The following is a 14899-nucleotide window of genomic DNA, read 5'->3' on the forward strand; positions in this document are numbered from 1 at the left end:
ACTCAGGACAAATTGTACAACAACTTTGGTGGTCTAATTTCTCCTGTTACCCTTGTGAAAATAAAAGTTTGGTGGAGAAATATTATTTTTGTTGAAAAAATACAATTTATATTTTTATGGCTCTACGTTATAAACTTCTGTGAAGCACTTGGGGTCCAAAGTGCTCACCACACATCTAGATAAGTTCCTTAAGGGGCCTAGTTTCTAAAATGGTGTCAATTGTGGGGAGTTTCTACTGTTTAGGCACACCAGGGGCTCTCCAAACCCGACATGGTGTCCAATCTCAATTCAGCCAATTCTGCATTGAAAAAGTCAAACGGCACTCATCACTTCCAAGCTCTGCTGTGCACCCAATCAGTGGTTTACCCCCACATATTGGGCATCAGCGTATTCAGGAGAAATTGCTCAACAAATTTTGTGGTTCATTTTCTCTTTTTACAATTGTGAAAATAAAAAAATTGTTTCTGAATTAAAATGTTTGTAAAAAAAAAGTTAAATGTTCAATTCCTGTGAAGCACCTAAAGGGTTAATAAAGTTATTGAATGTGGTTTTGAGCACCTTGAGGGGTGCAGTTTTTAGAATGGTATCACTTTTGGAATTTTCTGTCATGTACACCTCTCAAAGTGACTTTAAATGTGAGATGGCCCCTAAAAAAATTGGTTTTGTAAATTTTGTTGTAAAAATGAGAGATTGCTGGTCAACTTTTAACCCTTATAACTTCCTAACAAAAAATGTTGTTTCCAAAGTTGTACTGATGTAAAGTAGACATGTGGGAAATTTTATTTATTAACTATTTTTTGCGACATATCTCTCTGATTTAAAGGCATAAAAATTCAAAATTTGAAAATTGCTAAATTTTAAAACATTTTGCCATATTTCCATTTTTTTAATAAACGCCGTAATATCAAAGAAATTTTACCACTAACATGAAGTACAAAATGTCACGAAAAAAAAATCTTAGAATCATCAGGATCCGTTAAAGTGTTCCAGAGTTATAACTTCATAAAGTGACAGTGGTCAGAATTGTAAAAATTGTCCTTGTCATTAAGCTGCAAATTTGCTCCGTCACAAAGGGGTCAAGGTAAACGTGGGATCAATATGTAAAATCTTCTCAAAACACACTTCCTGTATCTTTAGAAAAAAAGTTCAATTTCCAACAGAGACAGTCTTTAACAAAATAAGTATTAGGCCCCTTTTACACATCCTGGTATCACCAGTACTGGAAACACCAGTACCGGTGCTATTAGCATCGGTGTGTAACATCCATGTGACCTCCGTGTGCCATCTGTGTGTCTGGGAAAAGCAGTACAGTTAGCTCTGTTCTCAGGTGCTGGGTGTTAAATGCAGCTCTCATCATTGTCGCCTGGTCTCCCTGCTATCAGCACGACCAGGTGACGATGATGGGAATTGGAGTCAGCACCCGCTTTGTGCGTGTATCGTGTATTAAATAAATAAATAAAATAAAGCCTGCGTGCGGTTCCCACTCGTTGGGGTCCCTACAGCTTTGTAATGTCAGCAAACATCAAGCCCAGGGGTTAATAATGGAAAGATATCAATCAGACACTGCCATTACTAACCCCATAGTAAAATTTAAGAGTAAAGAGAGAAAGTCCTTTAATTGAAATAAACACTCCCCAACCCTCATTTATCCATTTATTCACCAAAAAGTAAAAATCAAAGTTATCCTCACCTTTCCACTGATAATCCATTAATGTCTATGTCCAATGCAGACATCAATAGAACATGCTAGCATTTGAAATACAGGTGTAAAAGACAAGGCTCTGTGTTACGCTGGCCACTCGCATGTCATCTAAACACAGCCCTACTTACTGTGTGTTTTGCACTGCTCCACCGAGTACCTGACCATCACTCTGAATTGTCTTGTGTTATTTGTGAGTCATAGGGCTCCCTTCCGAACTCTGCAGGAATTTGTATCCACTCTGTCCTGCAGAGATTTTGTTCTCTGGCCTACCACCTACTAGTAGGTGATATATCAGGCAATTCCACTCTCCATTTCTTGACTGAATGTTGGTTTTTAGTATGGTAGCACCTTGTTTAAGTATATATTTTGTCTCCCATTATCTACCTGGCCTGTTTGCCTGCTCTTATTGACTTTTCCACCCCTGACTAATTTCTCCCATTTACTGTACCTATTTCCCTGACCCTCCGGTCAGCTGCTGCACGCCCGGGGACTGGGGTGGTACCTGATGTTTACTGGCAGCCCAGCCTATCCTCATCATCAGAGACCCTATTGAGGACCCAGCAGACACTTAGCTTTACCCGTCCAGGGTAAACCCAGCCCGTGGCAGAGTGGGTCCACACTCACCAGCATCACATTACATTCAGGCCATGGACTCTGCTGATGAATCTGGACCAAGGGATCTTAAGTCTAATGTGCAAGTATTGTATGAGTAGGTCCTCTCTCAGTTGGAACATCAGGACCAGTTCATGCAGGGTGGTTTCAAACCAGCTGCAAGGTCTGTCCACTGCAGTGTCTGCACTGCTTTCCACTTCTTCCATGTCTGGTAAATTCTCCTCTGGACAGTGAGCCTCTCCAAGGGAAGCACCTAATGCTCCAGTTTCTGGTGGAATTATCAAGCTGTAGCTTCCACTTCTGTCCTGCTACGATGGAGACCCAGGGAGTGCCGCTGCTTCATCAGTGTCAGATAATTTCACACTCCCTACTCACCTCTTTCCTTCCAGATCAAAATAGCATTTATGGCCTCTCTGCTGTCTGGATAAGCCCTGGCCTGGGTAAACCCCATGTGGGAGCATGGAGGTCCTGAGACCCGCGATGTTGGAAAGTTCCTGGAGATGTTACTATAAAGAGCAAGTAACCCCTAATTTTGATTTCTGAGCTATTTGACAGAATCTATGGAGCTAAGATCTTCTGTAAATTGGATCTGTGAGGGGCTTACAACTTGATTTGTATCCATAAGGGCGACAAATGCAAAATGGCCTTTAATGGCAATGATGGTTATTACAAGTATCTAGTCATGCCCTTCGTGCTGTGTAATGGACCTGCCTTGCCTCAGGGGTTCGTTAATAACTTTTTCCAGGATCTCCTCAATGTTTCCGTGATTGTGTATTTGGATGATATCCTGATATTCTCCCCTGGTCTACTATCCCAAAAGAAACACATACATCAAGTTTTGCAGTGTCTCCAGAAGAATATTTGTTTGCCAAATTGTCCAAATGTGTCTTTGAGAAAACCTTCTTGCCTTACCTTGGCTACATTCTTTCCAAGCAATGTCTTGAAATGGATCCACAGAAGGTTTCTGCTGCTCTTTCCTGGCCTCGTCCCCAAGGTCTGTGTGCCATCCAGTGCTTCTTGGGTTTTGCCAACTTCTACAGGCAATTTATCCCACACTTCTCAATCCTTATGGCACCTATCTCAGCCTTAACCAAGAAGCAGGCCAATGGCAAAGAATGTCCTGAATCAGCCTTGTTGGCCTTCCAGCATTTGAAAGAGGCCTTTGTGAGTATTCAAATGCTGCATTACCCACGATCTCAAAAAGCAGTTTCACTTGTAGGTAGATACCTCATCTATTGGTGTTGGGGCAGTGTTCCTGCAAAGAACTTCTTCAGGGAAGTTTGTCTCTTGTGTTTTTTTCTCCAAACTGTTTTGGCTGACTGAGCAAAATTATGATATTTGAGATTGTGAGTTTCTGGCTGTTACAAACAGTCCGTTTCCTGTACCTCCAGGGGGTCTCCGTCAGGACTCTCGCTCTGTGCCGGCTCCACGCTGTCTGAATGCAGCCTCTGCCCCTCCTTCCTCTCCTGCTTCCTGGCGTGTGGCCAGCAGGTTCCCAGGCAGGGTTCGTAGGTCACACGCGTGCTCGCTCATGGTCTCTTAAAGAAACAGTGGGCATTTTCCAAAAGTTGCCTCTAACCAATAGCGTGTGGCTGGCTACTATTTCTAGCTCCTCCACCTTAGGGAGGGCACCGGAGCAACAAGTATTTACTGTTGCTAACTTCCAGTTCCGCTTACATGTGCTTCTGTTTCTGAAGCATCTGCCAAGTACTCCGCTTACACTGTCCGTTCCACAGACAGATCCGCTGCTATCTGTTACCCGGTTATTCTGGACTGCATCCGCACTATCTATGTTGGACCCATCTAGTTCTGCCAGTCTGTCTGCCACTCTTCCAGCCTACACCAGTACTCCCGGTACCAGCTTCTACTCGAACACTCGGTATCTTCCGGTCAGCTCTGCAGCATCCACTAACCCTGCTGGTCTATCTGTTCCGCTGGGACAGCCGCCACGAGTACGGGGTCTAACTGAAGGTAGCACCCGTGTCCTCCGGGCATACCATTCTGTCCCTGTTCGAGGGGACTTACTACGGGTGTCTGGGGCTCACGCAGTAACGCCCCCTTCGGAGCCCCCCGGACCGTGGTCTAGTGGTTCCACATTTAACTTCAATAAATACGAATGTGAACTTCTACATCTGTGCCTCCGTTTCCATTCGTTACACTGGCTATAAAGATGGCGCTCAAAAAATGACAACATCTACTGTAGGGTGTCAGCTCTCTGGTACTTCACTCCTTTTAACTTTGAATTACACTTCTGTCCAGCAGAGAAGAATATCAAGGCCAATACACTGCCTCAGTCCTTTGATGTGACCAATTTCCTGGAGGAGTCTCAGCACTTCATTGACTCAGCCAGGATTATTATTATTAGTAGTAGTCACAGTCCTTTTAAGAGACCTTTCTCCTGGACTTTTGTCCCTACTGCTAAAAGGGAAGAATTCTGTGTTAAGGTTACGAATCCAAGTTGGTTGAGCATATTCAGGTACCCTGAGCTGATTGCTTGTCGCATCTGGTGGCCCTCGATTTCTGGGATTTCATAAACATCTGTGCACCAGAAACAAGTCAACCAGGGACAAGCCTGCTGACTTAATTCAGCCTCTGCCAATTCTTTCCTCTTAATGGCAACATATTACTGTGGACTTCATCACAGACCTGCCTCTCTCTGAGGATTGTGACACCATCTGGGATGTAGTGAATTGTTTCTCTAATATGACTCACTTCATTCCACTTGCTGGCCTTCCCTTCGCTCCTCTGCTTGCCATGCAGTTCTTCCAGCATGTGTTTCATCTTCATGATTTTCCTCTCCACATAGTCTATGATCATGGAGTTTGAAGTTTTGGGGAGCTCTGTGCAAGCTGCTGAATGTCCTAGACTTTTCTTCTGCATACCATTTTAAGATGAATGGGCAAGTAGAACTGGTTAATCAGATTCTTGAGGACTACCTTCACCATTTTATTTCTGCTCGTCAGGGTGACTGGGTATACCTTCTCTTCTAGGCTGAGTTTTCCTAGAATAATCACATTAAGGAGTCTTCCTGAGTATTTCCATTCTTTGCTGTACACTCCCAGCATCCTCAAGTGCTGTCACCTACAGTATGTCTGATTTCTCCAGGGTACCAGCAGCAGACCAGCCTTCGCCCCTTAAGGCCATGTCTCGAAGAAAAGACTAGTTCGCCACTTCTGTACCTTCCAGGAGATAAAGACTAGCTTTCATCCTGGAATACTCAACTGAAGGTGCCTTCATACAAGTTTATTCCCTGGCACATCAATCCGTACAAAATCCTCAGGCAACTTAATTTGGTGATCTACCATTTTCAACTGCCTGCTAATCTACAGGTCCCAAATGCCTTTCATGCATCACTCCTGAAGCCGGTGGTTTTGAATCACTTCTTGAAACCCCACGCTACTTCTGCTACTGCTGTTCTTGAGGGTCCCTTGGACATCTTCGAGGTTAAGAACATCCTGGATACTAAAAATATTCAGGGGAGAACCTTCTATCTGGTGAATTGGTAGGGATTTGGACATGAGGAGAGTAACCTGTGAGAGAGTCCCTGTAATCTTGGAAAGGTTTCCTCATCAGTCTGGCCAAAAAAGAAGGGGACTTAAGGGGGTACTGTTATGCCAGCCACTCACATATCTTCTAAGCACCACCTACTCACCATGTGCTTCACTTTGCTCCACCCAGTACCTGACTTTCACTCTGAGTTGCGTTGTGCTGGTTGTGAGTCACAGGGGCACTGCAGAATTCTACAGGAATTTGTATCCACTCTGTCCTGTAGAGATATGCCCCCTAGCCTGTCAACTGCTAGCAGGTGATATATCTGGCGACTCCATCCTCCATTCCTTGCCCGAAGGTTGAGTTTTAATCTGCTGGCATCTTCTTTAAGCATATCTCCATATTTTCTCTTTTAGATTATCAACCTGGATTGTTTACCTGCTCTTTTTGACTGCTCTATCTCCAGCTTTTGTCTCGCCCCAGTCTGTACCTCATACCCACGCCTCTCACCCTCTGGTGAGCTGCTGCAGTCCCGGGGACTGCCGTGGAGTGTTTTCTGGTGTCTACCAGCATCCCAGCCTATCTCACCATCAGAGGCCCCAGTGAAGAACTGGTAGACACTTAGTAATGCCTCTACAGGGTATGCCCAGCCCATGGCGCAGTGGGTCCACACCCACCAGAGTTACACTGTGTTAACAGCATTGACTAGCCGAGTATTTAATTCCTTTTGCATATGCAAAAAGGATGTTCTGATATATAATTGAATTAATGAGGTCTTCCTAGGTATAAAGTAAAAACATGTTGCAGTTAAGATGCCATGCTAGAACTGCAAAAGTATATGATTACTGATATTGCTGAAAGTACATTGAGCAATATACTAGTTTCTATTTTATATGTTTTTCTTGTATTTATTTGCATCTTACATTTACGTGGCATTTATTATTCTGCTTTCTGCTACAGAACTTTGCTTTCAGGCACCAATCAAAATATGAATAGTTGGCAGCAAAGTTTATTATGTTCTGGTAAACACTCATGCTGTAGCTTTAATTAAATACCTTTCAGACAGTGCTACAACACTTTGATGGAAGTGCTGACACATGAACACAGCTTCATTCCTGATTTCCTGTGACATTTCCACATCATCAAGAAAATGATTTGCCACCTTCTCGAGAGCGTCTTCGGGCCATGCCTGTAGAAAAAGAATGTGTATTATAATTAAAAGGTAAGCAAAAACAATCATTAGATTTGCTGCACAAATGTGCACAACAAATATAAATAATGGCATACAAATTTATGCTTAATATTTATGTTTAATAATGTTAACTTTACCATTATTATTATAATGCACCTTCTAAACAAGAACAAAAGTCCACCACCTCAAAGGCATTAGCTACCCTGCTATCCTAGCTGCTATATAAATATAGAAAATTGATTAAAATAAACCCACAGTATTAGGTTGGAATTTCAAAACAAAATAAAACATAGCTACTGTATATATTAGACAAGGATAATAAACCTAGATAATCTTTATCTAGGAATTGTATAAAATCAATTATGCCTTTGCTCTTACACTTTTTATTGGAACTGCTGAACTACATATTTTTTTCTGAATTTTTGCAAATGTAATATTTTATAGACAACAAAAGATGTTTAGTATACAAATGTATGTGGTACAAAACATTAAGGAGGCTGCCGGTTACATCGCTAAGGTCCAGGGGCCGCCGGAGGGGTGAGTATATCCATATTTTTTATTTTAATTCTTTATTTTTTACATGAATATGGATCCCAGGGCCTGATGGAGAGTTTCCTCTCCTTCAGACCCTGGGAACCATCCAGGATACCTTCCGATACTTGTGTCCCATTGACTTGCATTGGTATTGGGTATCGGTATCGGTATCGGCGATATCTGATATTTTTTGGATATCGGCCGATCCCATCCGATACCGATACCTTTGAGTATCAGAAAGTATCGCTCAACACTAGAACTTGTGCATCGTAAACAAGTAAAATCCTGAATTAGAGATGATAAATGTCTCATAATTGCTATTAAGAATGTCAACAGAAAAAAAGGAATGTATGACCATAGGGAAAAAAAAGGCTCAACTATTGATGGAAAAACAATTGGTTAAAACAATGGATGATATTGATGTGTAACTTTGACTTTATTGACATTTACAAAGAATGATTACATCCTTACAGTAGGTATTATAAAGCATCGAGGCTTATAAATGCAAGAATTATTATTATTATTATTTATTGTTATAGCGCCATTTATTCCATGGCGCTTTACAAGTGAGGAGGGGTATACATAATAAAAACAAGCACAATAATCTTGAACAATACAAGTCATAACTGGTACAGGAGGAGTGAGGACCCTGCCCGCGAGGGCTCACAATCTACAAGGGATGGGTGAGAATACAGTAGGTGAGGATAGAGCTGATCGTGCAGCGGTTGGTTGATCGGTGGTTACTGCAGGTTGTAGGCTTGTCGAAAGAGGTGGGTCTTCAGATTCTAGAATGTTTACTTACTCAGATGACGCAGACCAATGTAGAGATTATTTAATCAATTCAATGCAAATTGTATTTGAAACAGATTTTATGAAATTCACAGGTTTAACAAAGTCAAACAATTTGCTATGTGAATCATGCAAATCACCTAAAAATTGCCCGCTGACAGTTTACACATTCAAAAATTTTGCATCAATAACTGAGGGATGACATGACCTCAGGCGCTACTGTGCATTCTTCCCCTAATGCCTTACAGGTGTCTCATAATATAGTATAGCACAGCTAATAAGGAGAGACTATTAGAGAGCCTGTATACCCTGTGTAGAGAATGCTGCAGAATACATTTTAGGGTGATTTTAGGATAGAGTAAAGGCTGAGTCACACATAATGATATCGTTAACGATATCGTTGCAATGTCACGCTTTTGGTAACGTAGCAACGATCCCGCTAATGATCTCGTTATGTGTGACAGTGACCAACGATCAGGCCCCTGCTGGGAGATCTTTGGTCAATGGTAATGATCAGGACCTTTTTTTGGTCGCTGATCACCCGCTGTCATCGCTGGATCGGCGTGTGTGATGCCGATCCAGTGATGTGCTCACTTGTAACCAGGGTAAATATCGGGTTACTAAGTGCAGGGCCGCGCTTAGTAACCCGATATTTACCCTGGTTACCATTGTAAAAGTTAAAAAAAAAAAAACAGTACATACTCACATTCTGATGTCTGTCACGTCCCCCGGCGTCCACAAGGTTGACTGTGTCAGCGCCGGCCGTAAAGCAGAGCACAGCGGTGACGTCACCGCTGTGCTCTGCTTTACGGCCGGTGCTGACACATTCAGTGCAGGGAAGCTCTCGGCAGCAGCGCGTGCATTACCAGCGCTCCTGCCGAAAGCAGTTTTAACCCTGTGGATGCCGGGGGACGTGACAGACATCAGAATGTGAGTATGTAATGGTTTTTTTTAACTTTTACAATGGTAACCAGGGTAAATATTGGGTTACTAAGCGCGGCCCTGCACTTAGTAACCCGATGTTTACCCTGGTTACCCGGGTGCTGCAGGGGGACTTCGGCATCGTTGAAGACAGTTTCAACGATGCCAAAGTCATTCCCCTGATCGTTGGTCGCTGAAGAGAGCTGTCTGTGTGACAGCTCCCCAGCGACCACAAAACGACTTACCAACGATCACGGCCAGGTCGTATCGCTGGTCGTGATCGTTGGTAAGTCGTTTAGTGTAACGGTACCTTAAGTCAGAGCTCACAGCAGAGCAGATAAGATAAGACAGGCTTAAAACTTTAGACAAATACTAGAGGTAAAACTGCAGCACTGAAGAAGATGAGCATAGATATGATGTAGCTGGAGTCTGTCCTATTGCACTTAAATTACAATTACTCATTAATCTCTTAAATTTGTATGCACTAGAAAGTAGCAACGAGACAGCACAATAGTTTTTTTTGCAAAAAAAAAATAAACATCTGAGATCAGTGTATGATTGTAAAGACACACACACACACACACACACACTGTGTGTCTTTATATGGATCGCTGCACGTGAAACATAGGACATCCAGTAATGGACGGACACCACAGTGCTCGAGGAAAAGCGGAGCAGGACCTGGCAGATCACGTGATGGCCAGGAAATCACCGAGAACGGACAAGAACTAACAGCAATGTGAACACTGGGCATGTAGCCAGGCAAGCCAAAGTCAGAAGCTGGGAAGACGAGCAGTAGCCAGGGACGAGACAGAAGGATGATGGGGGACAAGCCGAGGTTGGTAGCCAGACAGGAGCGCAGGACATAAGAACAAGACAGAGAGTGGTCAAAGACAGAGCCAGGGGTCAGAATTAGAGAGTACAGAGTGGCACAGAACCAAGAGGCAGAAACAGAAATAGAGTCTAAGCCGGGTCATACTCTAGACACACAAGCATACAGAGACACAACGATATCAGAACGATAACCTGGGTCAACAACTCAAGCCGGGTAAGCAAAAGTATCACTGACACAGAACAAGGCCAGCAGCAGACCTAAATAGCCCTCCCTGAACCAAAGAAAGGCTAAACAAGGGTGACTCAAATTTGGAGTTACCAGAACCTGAGTCTCTAGGGGAACCTATGCAGCAAGGTGGCGCAACTCGTTCTAAGGGGACAGCAGTAGTACGGCGTAAGGGAGGTGTATATTTTTCTGTAGCAGAAAGGGCCATTATGCGTATGTGTGTCCTTCTAGAAGACAACAGCCGGAAAACTAGTGAGCCCAAGTTGTGGGGAGGTTGGCAACTCGGGTGTACTTGTTTCCTCCATAGGTAAGCCACAATTTTTCTTACCAGACGAGATTCGTCTTGGTGAAAATAAGCTCATAGTTTCTGCCTTCTTAGACTCTGGGGCAGGGTTTAATTTAATTGATGCTGGGTTTGTCCAGGCCCAGGGGCTTAAAACTCTGGAATTGCCTAGACCCATACCCATAATTGTGATTGGCTCTGCACCTTTGAGCCAGGGGACTTTCACCCAGATTGTCCGAGGGGTGAGCCTGCAAATAGGGGCATTGCACTCCGAGTCAATAGATTGTTATGTGTTGGGGGATTACCATCGCCTATAGTTCTCAGTTTACCCTGGCTCACGCTACACAATCCGGTGCTAGACTGGCAGACTCGAGATGTTACTAGATGGAGTGAGTTTTGCCAGGAACATTGCCTGGACACCCGGTTGGCCGGGGTGGCTTCTCAGGTTCTGCCAGGGTTCATCTCAGATTTTGAGGATGTATTCTCTGAGGAGGGAAGTCAGGAGTTACCTCCACACCGCCCTTATGATTGTGCCATATGTCTCGTTCCTGGAGCTAAGCTACCTAAGAGTAGGCTTTACAACATCTCTGCTCCTGAGAGACAAGCCATGAAGGATTATATCACGGAGAGTCTGGCCAAGGGTCATTTCAGACCCTCGTCATCTCCCATTGCAGCTGGCTTCTTCTTTGTAAAGAAGAAAGATGGGGGTTTACGCCCATGCCTAGACTTCCGTGAATTAAATCAAATTACGGTCCGGGATCCTTTTCCGCTCCCTCTTATTCCGAATCTCTTTAATCAAATTGTGGGGGCTAAGTGGTTCTCCAAATTGGATCTCAGGGGGCATATAATCTCATTCGCATGAGGGAGGGGGATGAATGGAAGACGGCATTTAATACTCCAGAGGGACACTATGAGAACATGGTTATGCCGTTTGGGTTATGTAATGCCCCTGCTGTGTTTCAACACTTTGTCAACGATATACTTAGTCACCTGATTGGTAGGTTTGTGGTGGTATATCTCGATGACATCTTAATTTATTCTCCTGACCTCGAGTTTTATCAGGTTCATGTTAGGCAGGTCCTCCAGGTACTCAGGGACAATAAATTATTTGCCAAACTTGAGAAATGCATGTTCGCAGTCAAAGAGATTCCATTCTTGGGTTATTTTTTGTCCTCCACAGGATTTTGTATGGATCTGGGTAAGGTCAGGGCGGTCTTGGAGTGGGATCGTCCTGAAGACCTTAAGGCCTTACAGAGGTTTTTAGGTTTTACAAACTTCTATCGCAAATTTATTAAAGACTTTTCAGTGGTAGCCAAACCATTAACAGACATGACCAAAAGAGGCACAGACTTCTCTGTACGGTCCAGTGCGGCCTGCAAGGCTTTTGAAATTTTTAAAAAGCGTTTTTCCACTGCACCCATATTAATACAGCCTGACATCACTCAGCCATTTTGTGGTAGAGGTGGATGCCTCTGAGGTAGGGGTGGGAGCTGTATTGTCACACGGGATTTCTCCGAGTAAGTGGCGTCCGTGTGCATTTTTTTCGAAAAAATTATCTCCTACGGAGAGGAATTATGATATTGGTAACAGGGAGCTGTTAGCAATTAAATGGGCATTTGAAGAATGGCGCCATTTTTTGGAGGGAGCACTTCACCCTGTCATGGTGATCACAGATCACCAAAATCTGTTGTATTTAGAATCTGCGAAGCGTCTTACACCTAGGCAAGCAAGGTGGTCTCTGTTCTTCGCCAGGTTCAATTTCTACATTACGTACAGGCCAGGAAGCAAGAATGTCAAGGCTGACGCGTTATCCCGTTGTTTCCTGGGGGGTGGGGATAATTGTAAGACAGGTCCTATACTGCAGAAGGGTGTAGTAGTCACCGCAATTAATTCTGATATTGAGAGAGAGGTGGTAGAGGCACAGGGGGACGCCCCAGCAGCCTGTCCTTTGGGTAAACTTTTTGTTCCTGCTAATCTCCGTCTCAGGGTCATAAATGAACATCATGACTCGGTTTTGGCCGGACACCCTGTAAGTAAGGTTACCACGGACCTTCTCTCTTGGTGTTTTTGGTGGTCTGGGGTAAAACATGATGTACAGGAATATATCGCTGCCTGCAGTGTGTGTGCGCATTCCAAGACCTCTCGTATTCGCCTGTCTGGGTCTCTCCAACCTCTGGAGATTCCCAATAGACCTTGCACTCATTTGTCAATAGATTTCATCACTGACTTACCGGTTTCAGAGGGTAATACAGTTATTTTAGTCGTAGTTGACAGATTTAGCAAGATGTCTTATTTCATTGCGCTCTCCGCGTTACCAAATACTAAGACTCTGGCACAGGTCTTTATCAAAGGAGGTTGTGAGACTGCATGGTATTCCTTCAGATATTGTCTCAGACTGGGGGGTGCAGTTTATTTCCAAGTTTTGGAGGGCTTTCTGCAGCTGGCTGGGGACTCATTTGTCGTTTTCTTCAGCTTTTCATCCTCAATTCAATGGTCAGACAAAATGCGTAAATCAAAACCTTGAGACTTATCTCAGGTGTTTCATTTCAGAGAATCAGGAGGACTGGGTTAAGTACTTACCGTTAGCAGAATTTGCAGTAAACAACGGTACTCATGAGTCTACTGGTAAGTCCCCGCTTTTCGGGGCATATGGTTTTCATCCTCAATTTAGTTCATTTAATAGGAGGGATTCCTCAGGTGTTCCTGAAGAGGTGAGGTTTTCTTCATCCATCTCGTCCGTATGGCAAAGGGTTCTTGATAAATTAAAGAGGATGGGTTCCAGATATAAGAATGCGGCTGATCGGAGACGTGTGAAAGGTCCGGACCTGTGAGGGTGATTGGGTTTGGTTGTCCTCGAAAAATATTAAGCTGAGAGTTCCCTTAAGGAAATTGGGCCCTAGGTTTATTGGCCCTTATAGGATTGTGGCCGTCATGAATTCTGTTGCTTTTCGGCTGGCTTTGCCTCAGTTATTTAAGATCCATAATGTTTTTCATCGCTCCTTACTCAAGAAGTTTGTGGCATCATCCAATCCATCACATTCACTTCCCTCTCTGGTCCTTGTTGATGGAAATCTCAAGTTCCAGATAGCCAGGGTCATGGATTCTCGTTTAGTTCGTCGGTCCCTACAGTATCTGGTACACTGGAGAGGGTACGGTCCTGAGGAGAGGACATGGATACCTGCTGCTGATGTCCATGTGGTTAGGTTGGTTCGGGCATTTCATACAGCCCATCCTGAGAAACCTGGCCCTGAGGTTCCGGAGGTCCCTCGTAGAAGGGGGGTACTGTCATGGGGCTACCGCGACTGAGAGGTTTCAGAGAACCGCAGCGCTCTGGGCCTCATTCACACACAGTGAACAGCTCTTCTCCTGAATTCTGACCTGGCTGCCTTGTGCCAGCAGTGCAGGAGTTAACCTTGTTGCTGAAGTTGCTGAGAGCTTGGTCTCTCAGCTGAATTGGATTTTGTAATCTCATCCTCTATATAGACCCAGCTTTGACTACAACTCTTGTCAGTGATCAGTTCAGCTGCCTGGCTTGGAGTGTGAAGGAGCGTGGTGTTAGGAGCTTGGAGGTTTATCTACTGTGATTGTTGTCTGCTTATTTGGTTGCATGATAAACCTGTTTTCCCCCATTAGTTGTTGCTCCCCTTTTTCCTACTCAGTGTTTCCTCTGTGGTTGTGTGAGCTTTCGGGGTGTTTGCTATTTGAGTTACCTTGTCTGCATACCCTGTCTATTTGTCATTTTGCTACTTTTGTGCAGTCCTCCTTCCTGGGAGAGAGGGGGCCACTGATAGGGTCTACACAGGAGACAGGGATACGCTGGCTGCTCAGGTCTCCTAACCATTATAGGTACCCCTGAGATAAGGGCAAGTCAGGGCCCCTTTATAGTGTCAGGGACAGGTGCGGGTCCCAGTACGCCATCCTGCCCCTTTATCGCCGCTTACAGCATGACACCCCTCCTATGAATCAATGAATCCCAAAAATGACAGTTCCTGAACAAAAAACAAGCATTTTTCCAACTTAGCGAAGAGTTGATTCTCCCTGAGCCTCAGGAGAACCAAACGTAAATGGTCAAGATGGGTTTGCTTGTCAGATTTATAAATGAGAATATCATCAAGGTATATTACCACAAAACATCCAATAAAGTCAGGGAACACTAAATTGATAAAATTCTGAAAGACTGCTGGGGCATTAGTTAAACCAAAAGGCATAACAATACTTTCGAACAAACTCTCAGATGTGAGGAACACCGTCTTCCACTTGTCCCCCTCTCGTACCCATATCAAATTACAGGCTCCTCGTAAATCCAGTTTAGAAAAC

At 44.0% G+C, this 14899-nt stretch overlaps 1 protein-coding gene across 1 annotated transcript in view; it reads right to left on the bottom strand.

The window, feature by feature from the left end:
- LOC143775062 (dynein axonemal heavy chain 3-like) overlaps positions 1 to 14899 on the bottom strand; it is a 2972411-nt gene that overhangs the window by 650646 nt on the left and 2306866 nt on the right. Inside the window, exon 55 of the mRNA XM_077262897.1 lies at positions 6859 to 6992. Coding sequence (XP_077119012.1) covers positions 6859 to 6992 — 134 coding nt within the window. The remainder of the gene's footprint in view (positions 1 to 6858; positions 6993 to 14899) is intronic.

Source organism: Ranitomeya variabilis, chromosome 5, assembly GCF_051348905.1.
Source record: "Ranitomeya variabilis isolate aRanVar5 chromosome 5, aRanVar5.hap1, whole genome shotgun sequence".
Classification (NCBI taxonomy): domain Eukaryota; kingdom Metazoa; phylum Chordata; class Amphibia; order Anura; family Dendrobatidae; genus Ranitomeya; species Ranitomeya variabilis.